The sequence below is a fragment of the Oryctolagus cuniculus genome, chromosome 7, assembly GCF_964237555.1.
Source record: "Oryctolagus cuniculus chromosome 7, mOryCun1.1, whole genome shotgun sequence".
NCBI lineage: Eukaryota > Metazoa > Chordata > Mammalia > Lagomorpha > Leporidae > Oryctolagus > Oryctolagus cuniculus.
In genome coordinates, this window is record NC_091438.1 from 54,381,910 (window position 1) to 54,394,776 (window position 12,867).

The 12,867-nt window shown below is 42.1% G+C and overlaps 1 protein-coding gene across 4 annotated transcripts in view; it reads right to left on the reverse strand.

Moving 5' to 3' along the window:
* SLC22A15 (solute carrier family 22 member 15) overlaps positions 1–12,867 on the reverse strand; it is an 81,308-nt gene that overhangs the window by 11,182 nt on the left and 57,259 nt on the right. For all 4 annotated transcript variants that reach the window (XR_518141.4, XR_011390505.1, XM_002715736.5 and 1 more), the window contains exons 7-8: positions 11,494–11,634; positions 9,241–9,326 (exon numbers count right to left, since the gene is read on the reverse strand). Coding sequence is in view for 2 of the 4 variants with exons in the window: in XM_002715736.5 (XP_002715782.2) it covers positions 9,241–9,326; positions 11,494–11,634 (227 nt within the window). In the remaining 2 variants the exon portion in view is untranslated. The remainder of the gene's footprint in view (positions 1–9,240; positions 9,327–11,493; positions 11,635–12,867) is intronic.

The following is a 12,867-nucleotide window of genomic DNA, read 5'->3' on the forward strand; positions in this document are numbered from 1 at the left end:
GATAGTTTCTGTCTTTCTAGGAATTTAATCCATTTTGCCTAAGTTGAATTTACTGGCATAACAATGTTCATAATATTTCCTTATTATGCCTAAACATTCCATAGTGATGTCCCCTCTTTATTCCTTCTACTGGTAATTTGTGTCTTCTCTCTTCTTTCCTTATTAGTTTGGTTACAGACTTTTAAATTTTATTGGTCTTAATAGGCTTTTGGTTTCACTGATTTTTCTCTACTGTTTTTCTGTTTTTATTCCACTGATTTTTTGGCTCATATATTTATTAACATCTTTCTGCTTGCATACATTTAATTTGCCATACTTTTTTTTTTAACTCACCCACTTTCTTAAGGTAGAAGCTTGGAATATTAATTTGATCACTTCCCTCTTTTTCTTGATTTTTAGAAAATTATATTCATTTCCCTTTATATTACTTTACCTGCATCCTATAAACTTTGATATAATATACTTTAATCATTGGTTAATTATGAACATGCTTTTAGGAGAGTGTTGTTTTGTATCCAAGCAACTGGGGGTTTTCTAGACATTGTTGTTACTCATATCAACTTTAATTCCATTTCAGTCAAAGACTTTTTGTTTAAGTTTTCAGTCCTTTTAAATTATTGAAACTTGTTTTACGGCAATGAATATGGTCTCCACTGGTAAACAGTCTGCATTTACTTCAAATGGAATGCATATTCTGCTGTTTCAGGGTAGAGGGTCCCACAATTGATTAAGTCACGATGGATATGTATGCTCCTGTATTTTCAGTCTACTTTTTCTCACTCACTGAGAGAGAGGGGTCCCAGGTATCCAACCAAAATTCTGGATTTGTCTGTCACTTTAGTACCTGAAGCACTGTTTCACATATTTTCAATCAGTTATTAGAGGCAAACACATTTAGGTTTGTGACAGCCCCTTGATAAACCGACCAGTTTCTTATCATGTATTCATATATTTGATCAAACCTGGGAGGAATCTGCTCATCATTTCTGCAAACACTTTTTTCTTAACTGCTCGTCCTGAGACTATAATTAGATACACTAGGCTGCTTGAATCACTGACACTTTCGTAGTTCTACCATCAAATCATTTTTTTCCTGTTTCACTCTGAAGTTTCTTTTGTTAAATCATTAAGTTCACAGGCTTTTTCCTCTGTAGATAGTGCATCCTGTCCAATATTGTTCATAATTGCATATTTCACCTCTACATGTTCCAGGCATTTTTTAAAAAAGATTTATTTATTTATTTGAAACAGAGTTAGAGAGAGGCAGAGGCAGACAGAGGAAGGTCTTCCATCAACAGCTGGAGCTGGGCCAATCCGAAGCCAGGAGCCAGGAGATTCTTCTAGGTCTCCCACGCAGGTACAGGGGCTAAAGCACTTGGGCCATCTTCTACTGCTTTCCCAGGTCATAGCAGAGAGCTGGATATCAGAAGTGGAACAGCTGGGGCTCGAACCTGTGTCCATATGGGATGCTGGCACTGCAGGCAGCGGCTTTATCTGATATGCCACAGCACCTCCCTCCATGCATTTTTTAAATTGTTATTTATTTATGAGAAACAGAGAGATAGAGAAGAGGGGGACACTCTCATTTAATGGTTCACTCCCCAGCTGCCAGCCATGACTAAAGCTGGGAGCTGGGAACTCGATCCTGGTCTTCCAAGTGAGTCTGGCAGGAACCCAGCTTGAGCCAGGAAGTTGGAGCCTGCAGTCAAACCCAGGTACTCCATTGTGGGACACAGACATCCTCAACAGCATCTTAACTGCTAGGCCAAAAGCCTGCACTTTATTTAACTTTTTCTCATAAGACATTAACTGTCCATCTTTATACAGTACAGTGTGATGTTCTGGTACATTTATACATTGTGCATGGATGAGTTCAGCATGACTGGCTACTTACCATCTCAATCATTCATCATTTATTTGTGAAGAGGACATTCAAAATCATCTTTTCTGGTTACTTGAAACCATGCAATATTTTATTGTTAATGCTAATCACCCTGGGTAAGAAAACACCTGAACTTATTCCTGTTTGGCTGTGCATTTTGTCTGCTTGTACAGTTGATTAAAGCAGGAAGAGTGTTGGTCTCAATTAGTTCCAAGGCCTGAAGGTCAAGCTTCCACAGCAGTTCACTGTTACTTCTCACGTGGTACTGCCTGCCTTTTATTGTTCTCTTTGAATCTCTAATTTCCCTCAGTAAATTGTAAGCTCTTTGAGGCCAGGGATTAGGTCTTGTTTATGCAGATAACCTTGTGTATCATGGATGCTAGGGAAATCAAACGAATAAAGAATGGGCAGGGGGCTGGTGCTGTGGCGCAGTGGGTTAACATCCTGGTCTGAAGCGCCAGCATCCCATATGGGTGCCAGTTCTAGTCCCAGCTGCTCCACTTCAAACCAGCTCTCTGCTGTGGCCTGGGAAAGCAGTACAAGATGGCCCAAGTCCTTGGGCCCCCGTATCCACGTGGGAGACCTAGAGGAAGCTCCTGGCTCCTGGCTTTGGATTGGTGAGGTTCTGGCTATTGAAGCCAACTGGGGAGTGAACCATCAGATGGAAGACCTCTCTGCCTCTCCTCTCTCTATGTAACTCTTTCAAATAAATAAATAAATAAATCTTTAAAAAAAATGGGCAGATCAAGACTGAACAAACAAATGAGATCTAAAGGTTCCACTGGAGTGCAACCTAAGGACAGTCCCTTCAACTATGAAACTTGATCATCTAGACATGTGCCATGACTTTTTGGAGTTCAGATTCTATGGGACCAAAACCTCACGAGCATCAGGCTAGTGCTACTCTGACAACATGCATTCTGAAGTCCTGCCCAATTCTCATCAGGCCTGCACACTGGATATTAAGAATTAAATATACGACCTGACACCATCAAATTATTAGAGAGCATTGGAGGAACCCTGCAAGATATAGGTACCAGCAAAGACTTCCTAGAAAAGACCCTGGAGGCGCAGGCAGTCAAAGCCAAAATTAACATTTGGGATTGCATCAAATTGAGAAGTTTCTGTACTGCAAAAGAAACTGTCAGGAGAGTGAAGAGGCAACCAACAGAATGGGAAAAAATATTTGCAAACTATGCAACAGATAAAGGGTTGATAACCAGAATCTACAAAGAAATCAAGAAACTCCACAACATCAAAACAAACAACCCACTTAAGAGATGGGCCAAGGACCTCAATAGACATTTTTCAAAAGAGGAAATCCAAATGACCAACAGACACATGAAGAAATGTTCAGGATCACTAGCAATCAGGGAAATGCAAATCAAAACCACAATGAGGTTTCACCTCACCCCGGTTAGAATGGCTCACATTCAGAAATCTACCAACAATAGATGCTGGAGAGGATGTGGGGGAAAAGGGACACTAACCCACTGTTGGTGGGAATGCAAACTGGTTAAGTCACTATGGAAGTCAGTCTGGAGATTCCTCAGAAACCTGAATATAACCCTACCATACAACCCAGCCATCCCACTCCTTGGAATTTACCCAAAGGAAATTAAATTGGCAAACAAAAAAGCTGTCTGCACATTAATGTTTACTACAGCTCAATTCACAATAGCTAAGACCTGGAACCAACCCAAATGCCCATCAACAGTGGACTGGATAAAGAAATTATGGGACATGTACTCTATAGAATACTATACAGCAGTCAAAAACAATGAAACCTGGTCATTTGCAACAAGATGGAGGAATCTGGAAAACATTATGCTGAGTGAATTAAGCCATTCCCAAAGGGACAAATATCATATGTTCTCCCTGATTGGCGACAACTAACTGAGCACCAAAGGGGAAACCTGTTGAAGTAAAATGGACACTATGAGAAACAGTGACTTGTTCGGCTCTTGTCCTGTTGATGTACAATGTAATACTTTATCCATTTTAGTATTTTTTTGTTTTGTTTTGTTCTAGTACTATTGGTTGAACTCTGTAATTAACACACAATTATTCTCAGGTGTTTAAATTTTAACTGAAAAGTGATCCCTGTTAAATATAAGAGTGGGAATAAGAGAGGGAGGAGATGTACAATTTGGGACATGCTCAATCGGACTTGCCCCAAATGGTGGAGTTAGAAACGTGCCAGGGGATTCCAATACAATCCCATCAAGGTGGCATGTACCAATGCCATCTCACTAGTCCAAGTGATCAATTTCAGTTCACAATTGATCACACTGATAGGTTTAAGAGTCAAAGAGATCACACAAACAAGACTAGTGTCTGCTAATACTAACTGATAGAATCAAAAAGGGAGAAAAGGATCCATCATGGGAAGCGGGATACACAGCAGACTCAGAGAATGGCAGATGTCCTAAACAGCACTCTGGCCTCAGAATCAGCCCTTAAGGCAGTCGGATCTGGCTGAAGAGCCCCTGAGAGTATTTTAGGCATGGAAAGCCAAGATACTCTGGGAAAAAAAAAAAAAAAAAAAAAAAAAAAAAAAAAAAAAAGACCTAAATGAAAGATCTCTGCGAGTGAGATCCCAGTGGAAAGAACGGGGCCATCAAAGAAGGAGGTACCTTTCTCTGAAGGGAGGAGAGAACTTCCACTTTGACTATGACCCTGTCGGAATGAGATCGAAGTCAGTGAACTCAAAAGGCTTCCATAGCCTTGGCAACTCATGACTAGAGCCTAGGGAGATTACTGACGCCATAAACAAGAGTGTCAAATTGTTAAGTCAACAACAGGAGTCACTGTGTACTTACTTCTCATGTGGGATCTGTCCTTAATGTGTTGTCCAAGGTGAAGTAATGCTATAACTAGTACTCAAACAGTATTTTACACTTTGTGTTTCTGTGTGGGTGCAAACTGATGAAATCTTTACTTAATATATACTAAATCGATTTTCTGTATATAAAGATAATTGAAAATGAATCTTGATGTGAATGGAATGGGAGAGGGAGCGGGAGATGGGAGGGGTGTGAGTGGGAGGGAAATTATGGGGGGGGGCATTGTAATCCATAAACTGTACTTTGGAAATTTATATTTACTAAATAAAAAAATAAAAGAATTGGCCTGAGGGGTCGATGCTGTGGCATAGCAGGTAAAGCTGCCCACAGTGTAGGCATCCCATATGGGCACAGGTTTGAGTCCTGGCTGTACCACTTCTGATCCAGTTCTCTGCTATGGCCTGGAAAAGCAGTAGAAGATGGCCTGAGTCCTTGGGCCCCTGAAACCACATGGGAGACCCGGAAGAAGCTCCTGGCTTCAGATCAGTGCAGCTCTCGCCATTGTGACCAATTGGGGAGATGGAAGACCTCTCTCTCTGCCTCTCCTTCTCTCTCTGTGTAACTCTTTCAAATAAATAAATAAATCTTAAAAAACAAAAAAACTGGCCCAAATCAGGCAGTGTCAATTCACTAAGACTAGTTTTACCATTTGCAGGTAATACAGTGGTTCTAAAACTCTAAGAGGGGAAAGGGGAAGCCTGAATCCCACACGTGCTACTTACTTGCTGTGTGACCTTGGACAAATTGCTTGGCTAATCTGGTTGCTAGTTTCCTTATAAAAAGAGAATGTGTAATACTTTCTGCACATGAAGTGAATCCAATGCAGTGGACACTTAGTAAATGGAGATTAGTACTGGAAGCTTAATTACAATCCTTTAAGCAAGGACAGAGATCATGTAAAATGTCTGACAACTCGTCTGTGGAGGAAAGATTAGTGGCCACCTGCTAACATCATTCCCAGAGAACACCAACGTGGATGCCCACAAGTAGGTACTATGTGGGACACTCGTCTAATACAATTTGAGTATCTCTTTTCCAAGATACTTGGAACCAGATAAACTTTTCCAGTTATGGAATATTTGTATATATATGATGAGCTATCTTGGGGAAGTGACCTAAGTCTAAACATTCACTTATGTTTTATATATACCTTATATACATGGCCTGAAGGTGATTTTTAAAATTATTGTTTTCTATTTACTTGAGAAGCAGAGAGAGAGAGAAAGAGAGAGAGCAAGCAAGCTACCACCTGCTTGTTCAGTCCCCAAATGCTCACAATGGCTGTAGCTGTACTGTGGCTAAAGAGGGTATATAGGAATACAATCCAGGTCTCCCAAGGGCCCAACTGCTTGAGTCATCACCATTGCCTCCAAGGGTCTGCATCAGCAGGAAGCTGGAATCTGGAGTCAAAGCCAGGAACTGAACCTGGGCACTCTGATGAGGAATGCAGGCATGTGATGCGCAAGGCTGAAGGCCTGCTCCATGGAGGTCATTTTAATACAGTATATTCGGTACAGCTGCATTTTTACTGTGACCATACATGAGGGCTGATATGGCCCTTTCCACTTCTGATATCATGTCAGTGCCAAAAAGGGTTTTGGATTTGGGGCATTTTGAAACTCAGATTTTTGGATTAGGAATGTTGACGGATGCCAAACAATTTATTTTCTAGCTTGCTGACTGTTTCTCTTAGAGCTACATTGTCACAGAAGTCACAATGCCTCCAGTCACAGAGAACCTAAATCATAGAGATGCTAAAATAAGTTGGGGAACAAGCATTATGACAGAGCTACTTAAGCTGCTGCTTGGAATCCCACATCCTGTATCAGGATGCCTGGGATGGAGTCCCACTTCCACCACTGATCCAGCTTCCTGCTAAGGCACTTGGGGGGGCAACAAACGATGACTCAAGTACTTGAGTCCCTTCTACTCATGTGGGAGACCTGGATGGAGTTCCTGGCTCCTGGCTTCAGCCTGGCCACACCCCAGACATTGCAGGCATTTGAAGACTGAACCAGTAAATGGAAGATCTCTGTCTCTCTGCCCTTCAAATTTAAAAAATGAATAAAAATGGTAGGCAGAATAAACAAATAAAAGTGAGTTAGCAGAAAGGAGAGAATTAAAGTGTGTTTAGTGAGAAAAACTGAAAACAAACAAGGACAAAAAACAATGAGAAAATGAGTGGCCTCCAAGCCATTAACAGAATTTGTTGACCTGCTAGGTCTTTTTCTTAATATGCATTATTAGAATTTTCATAACACACAGAGCAAAGTTTTGAAAAAACAGATTTAAAGGAAAGCCATCAAAATATTTTAAAGGTACTATAAATTATTTAAAGATAGTGCAAAGAAGAAAATTTTTTTAGCTGAAAGAGGAGAAAATTCAGGACAAGCTAGAAGCCTCTCTATAAGTATGGAAAGGATTATGCAAAAAAATAAAAATAAAAAAAAGGGATGTGTGTGACCATCTGTTCTCCATGTTCAGTAATGACTCAAATGAGGGGAAATGGGCTCAACTGCAGCGGCCGAGGATCACTCTGACAGTAATGGCTATTAAAGCAGAAATCATTTACGAAGGGACATCATGGCACTTCTCTCCCTGGAAATCTTTAGAAACAGACGAGACGCCCACTTTATCTACATGTAATGGAGGCATCATATTCCCACTGCACATCTGTGGTGTGTGAGATGCTCTGCTCTGCTGCTTCTCACAGCGCCCAGCAAGGGGCACAATCAACAAAGAGTTCAAGCTGCTCTCTTAGCACAGCCTGGAACCAAGCAGAGAGGTGCTGTCTAGATGGTGATCAGACATCCGCACTGCATTTTTTTTATTTATAATAAGAGATAATTTCAAGAAAGGGCCGTGAGCAGAGTCCTGGGGTGCAAGAGTGGAAAGGAAGAAAGATGTTAATTGGCCTGAGTGGGGAGGTGTGACAAGTAACAGGTGTGTTGCGAGTAACAACAAAGTTTTTCCCTTTGAGGTGACAGACGGCACTGGATTGCTGCTGCTGGAAACCACTGGATTCCCAAGGTGCATATGCAAAACCACCTGGGCTGAATATCAAGCTATACCATCCTCTTGTCCCAGACACACAACTGCATCCCTTGCTCCAGAACCCCCTGGCTAGGCAACAGCTGAGGACTTTCTCCTTCCCCTGGCACTAGCATAGACACTAGTGTGCTAACAGAACAAGAAATGGGCAAAGTGGCTCAGTTCTCCAGCCTCTGTGATTCCACGGAAATCACTGTCAGGCTGCTCTAGATACTGGCTACACTCTAACCAGTGAACAATCTGGACTCTGGACTCAAAGCACAAACTGCAGGCAGCACCCAGCAGCAGAGCAGGTACCCCGAGGGCATCCAAACAAGGAGAACATGCAGCCGGGTCTCCAACAGGATACTGGAACAACCAAGCCTCAAGGAGAAGCAATTTACCAAAGTAGCATTTAAAACACGACATTCTCTGATGGGAACGGAATTCTTCATGCATTTTCAGTAGTCACCAGAACTTTCTGAAGAATCACCTCAATGATTCCCATCTGGACAGTAAGACCCATGGTAGAGCCCTAAGAAGACCCAAACACCCCCAAAATGAAAAATCAGTACCAAAATCATAGTTGCTAATGTGACAGCTGGCATGCAAAAAAAAAAAAAAAAGGTTAAAAATCAGCAGTATCTACAGAATTTTTATATAGGGACAGTCATCAGGTTAGATGAGGCTGCCAAAGGGACCTTCCTGGAAGCTGTGTTTACACAGCAATGCTACAAATATTTAAGGGTACTTCTAAAAGCTCATGGCAAAGTGGGAATTACAAGATTATTCTGGTGCAAAAAATTGAAATCCATGTGTATAAAATGCATACTATGAAACAAGTATGCATGGGATTTCCAAAAAATTTTTGCACCAAAATAAACTTATCTTTTAATTCCATTTTCCACAAACTGTTTGAAATATCCTCATTTAAAAATACCAACGATGTTTAAGATGTTTCATTCACCTTTTCTGTAAGACTGAGAGAATAACCACTGTTACCAACAGCGACTATCTCTCTTGGTCGCTGTTGTTTTTACTGGGGTGCCTTGAGAGTTCTGATGGAGGTACTGGGAGGTGCCAGGCCACCTTTGAGAACCAGTGGCTCCGATTTCCAATCCTTCAATTGGCTGGGATGAGGAGTGCAATCTGCAGCCTTGGATGGAGTTTCTCTATGCACAGAACCAACAGGTCCTCCTCGTTATCAAATCAACAACTCTAACATCACCAGTCCTGCATCCCAGCCACCCCAGATGGTAGCTTAATAGGCTGAAAGAATTAATAGTGCACCTCTAAGCACATTATTCACCCAGAGAATAGTTTAGGCAATGGAAAGAATCTGGCCCATTATAGCCCACACAATTGCTAAATAATATGCAATCACAGAAATGAAGCATGGCATATGGTAATCTCTCCACTATACTGAGCTTCATTATAATAAAAGTGCTGTTCAAAACCCTAGTAGAAATTTGAAAGGCATACCTTTCTTTTCTGGAAGAAACATCACAATAAGACAAGCCAATCCTGCCAGACACAGAAATGCTGCTAACGTCCTCTTCCGACCAAACCTAAATAATAGAAAAAAATACCAGACATCTCTTAAGAATCTTCTAAATCCATCTACTCCCCACTCCCAACTTATATTTAAACACCCTCAGTTTCATTAAATGCGCTGATCTTTTCTAAAGGAGTGGGTAGCAAATGTGCCTCATCAGGAGTCTGGCAACACCAGCATAAAACAAAGGCAAACTGGCTGGACGGCAAGCTCACGTGATGTGTACGAACAGGAGGCAGAGTAGTCCTATTTCCATGAATGTTTACTATGTTCCTGGCCCTGTTTTAAGTGTTTTCTACAAATCATTTTATTTCATCATAATAATAAGCCTGTGGGCATGTACTGTTATATTCCTCAACTTCTGGCTCATTTCATTTTCTGGTTACCTCAATCTTACACAGTTAAGAGTTTTAAACACTATACAATTTTCTTTTCTCTCTCTCTCTTGAAAACATAAACAGAAAACACTTCTTGCCAATTAGAATCAAGTGCAAGGCACATATAGCACACTTCGAGAGAAGTCATTTTCAAGGGAAGAGCTCTAGACTTGGAAGGAAGAAGTCAGCATTAACAAATCGCCCTTCTTAGGTCTGCAGCACACAAGGTGCTCTGCTGGGGCTTCCATCTTCACTGACATTTGGGTGACAATTTTTCCAGGGGAATTTCTAAGCCCTAGTTGGAAGATAAGGATGAGTGGAAGCTTACAGAGGAACTTGTCAAAATCATAAAACTAACACATGGCTAAGACAGGACCTGAATTGAGGTGTGTCTGTCTCATAGCTAGTGGCAGCTGGTGGGAGATAGAAAAGGTCTAAATCTCTTTCAAGTCATTATTTTTAATCTGTCAGTATCAAATACCTTCCAAGAGCCATGTTCCACAGGGGGGATGCAAAGATGCACAGGTCCACCCCCAAGGTTAGAGGTGGTCAGAGGCATCCACAGGAAGCTACAACAGCACAAAGGCATGGTGCTAGCACAATACAAGGAAAGCTGGGGAAAGACTTCAAACTATGATGTCTAATCCAGCTCTCAGACCATGATGAGAGCAAGAGGAAGCCAGCAAGAGAGGAGTCAGCAGAAGCAATGGGATGATTTCCTGGGCGAAAACCCCTGCATTTATCAGAATTCAAACCCACCCTTCAAAATGCTCTACGTTAAAAGCATGACTACAGCACTGAGCATGATACTAAAGGAAGCCTGGTTTTAGTTACGATGATAATTTCTGGAGAATGAGAAATGACACAGTCCAGCTGATTCCCAGCTCACACAGGACGGGATCTTCAGTAAATGATGTAAAAATATTTAAGGAAAGGATGCCGTATGAAGTAACTTTTTTTTTGACAGGCAGAGTGGACAGTGAGAGAGAGAGACAGAGAGAAAGGTCTTCCTTTACCGTTGGTTCACCCTCCAATGGCTGCTGCGGCCAGCACGCTGCAGCCAGCGCATAGCGCTGATCCGAAGCCAGGAGCCAGGTGCTTTTCCTGGTCTCCCATGCAGGTGCAGGGCCCAAGGACCTGGGCCATCCTCCACTGCACTCCTGGGCCACAGCAGAGAGCTGCACTGGAAGAGGGGCAACCAGGACAGAATCCGGTGCCCCAACCAGGACTAGAACCTGGTGTACCAGAGCCGCAGGCGGAGGATTAGCCTAGTGAGCCATGGCGCTGGCCTGTATGAAATAACTTTCAAAATGTGTTCTGAAATTGTGTCCACAGACACTGAACAGCAAAAGCAGGATATATTCTTTCCCTTCACAGATTAAAGTGGAACTTAGGAGATAAGGAAAGTCTAACGCATCCAATTCTTTGTCTTCTGGTGGGAATTCCTGAATACTGCTCATGGAGTTTATGGGATTCTGTGCTTCTAGAGCTATAACCCCATCTCTTGTGACTAACAAATTAGACACAGACAACTCAATAATCCTCAGGTGCTAAAGACTTTCAATATTGGCTTGCAACCTATATAAAAACTCATACACACAAAGTGCAAGAAATACTGCACTAAAAAATGAATTCTAATTGTATTTGGTCTTGAAGCAACTCTGTAATCACCAGGGTGATTAGCAGATACTGTATACACAAACAGTACCGTTTAGATACTTATGTAAATTATAGGCATGATACGCTCCGCAGCCAGTGTGCTCCCACGTGCCTGGGCACAATTTCATACTCATCCATACTCACCACTTTTGGTTTATCAAGTAGATGCAGAGAGGATAAGATGGGATCTCTATGAGGCCAGACAGGGCCAGGTTGGCATAAATACTTCCACCAAGATCACCCGCACTTAGTGTTAGGCCGTAATACACCAAGCTGCACACAAACCTGCAATTGGGGACCAAGGGACCAGGGGGTAAAAAAACAAGGACAACAGAAAAAGCACATAAGGAGTTACCAGAGAAGATTTGAATAGCACTGTTCAGTACAATACAATCTGTTCTAAATAACTCTGACTCTCCCACTAGCCCTTCAGTCTTAACCTGAATTTCTATAGTAGGAAGAAACAAAAACAATATGAGGCCTTAGAAATGATTCATGTCTACATGTTATATGAAGCAAATGAAGGCCAGCTTTGGCAGCAGGAAAGATATTGTTTTGGGTTTCTCAAGCTTTTTGCACTTAATAGAAGACAATGACCCTATTCTTACTTTGTTTAATTTAACAACCTATGGAACACTTGCCTAAGGCGGTTGTGATATTATCGAGATGACTCTAGAAAAGAACTCCTGTGGAGAAAGCCAACAGAGGATGGCATTGAGAACAGAGACCGATCTTCAGAGGGTCACCTACAGGCCAGTCACTTCCCAGCCCTCATCTTAACCCCATCCTGCACTCACAGCAGGTGCACATGCTATGAGCACCCAGAACAAGGAAGGAAAGATAGGGCACGGCAGAGGCAGGATGCTCCAGGGGAAGACCAACTGAGCAAAGCCCTCCGGAAAGCCGTTACTTTATTTAAGCACTTTGTTCCTGAAACAAGCACTCTGGGGTCACCTCATGGGTGGCAGGCACTGTGCTGGACACTTGGCCTATCTCCTGCAGCCCAGAAGCAAAGAACCTAAGAACTAATGGCAATCAAAGTGCCAGCTCGCAGCACCCAATCAGGGCTTTCTCAACCAGAGTGAAGGTGGTACTAGCAACTTCTGTGCTGAGCAAACTAAAGTATTAAAACAAAATGAAACAGAAGAGGATAAAGAAAAATAAAACTCTGGAACTGGGATTTTCTAGGACACACATACATTTGATGAATCACAAATTCTTAATAAAATGCTTGGGCCTGGTTAAGTTGGTCAGTTTTTCTGCCTTTGCAATTCTGTCTGACCAGTGTTTATTAAAGGGAGGTTCTTGTTGTTAACCATTATTTTTCCTTAGAAAAGTCTGATGAGCTGCAGTTAGGACAAGATCAAACAGGAAAGAGAAAGCTTCATGCCTACTTCTGCCAAAACACTGGAGTAGGCCACGTTCTCCAGGCTACAGGAATGGGCCATGGCAATGGGAGGGAAGGTTGGGGAAGTGGGAAGAAGGACCCCTGGAGCTGGTCTGGTGAGCAGCTCACCC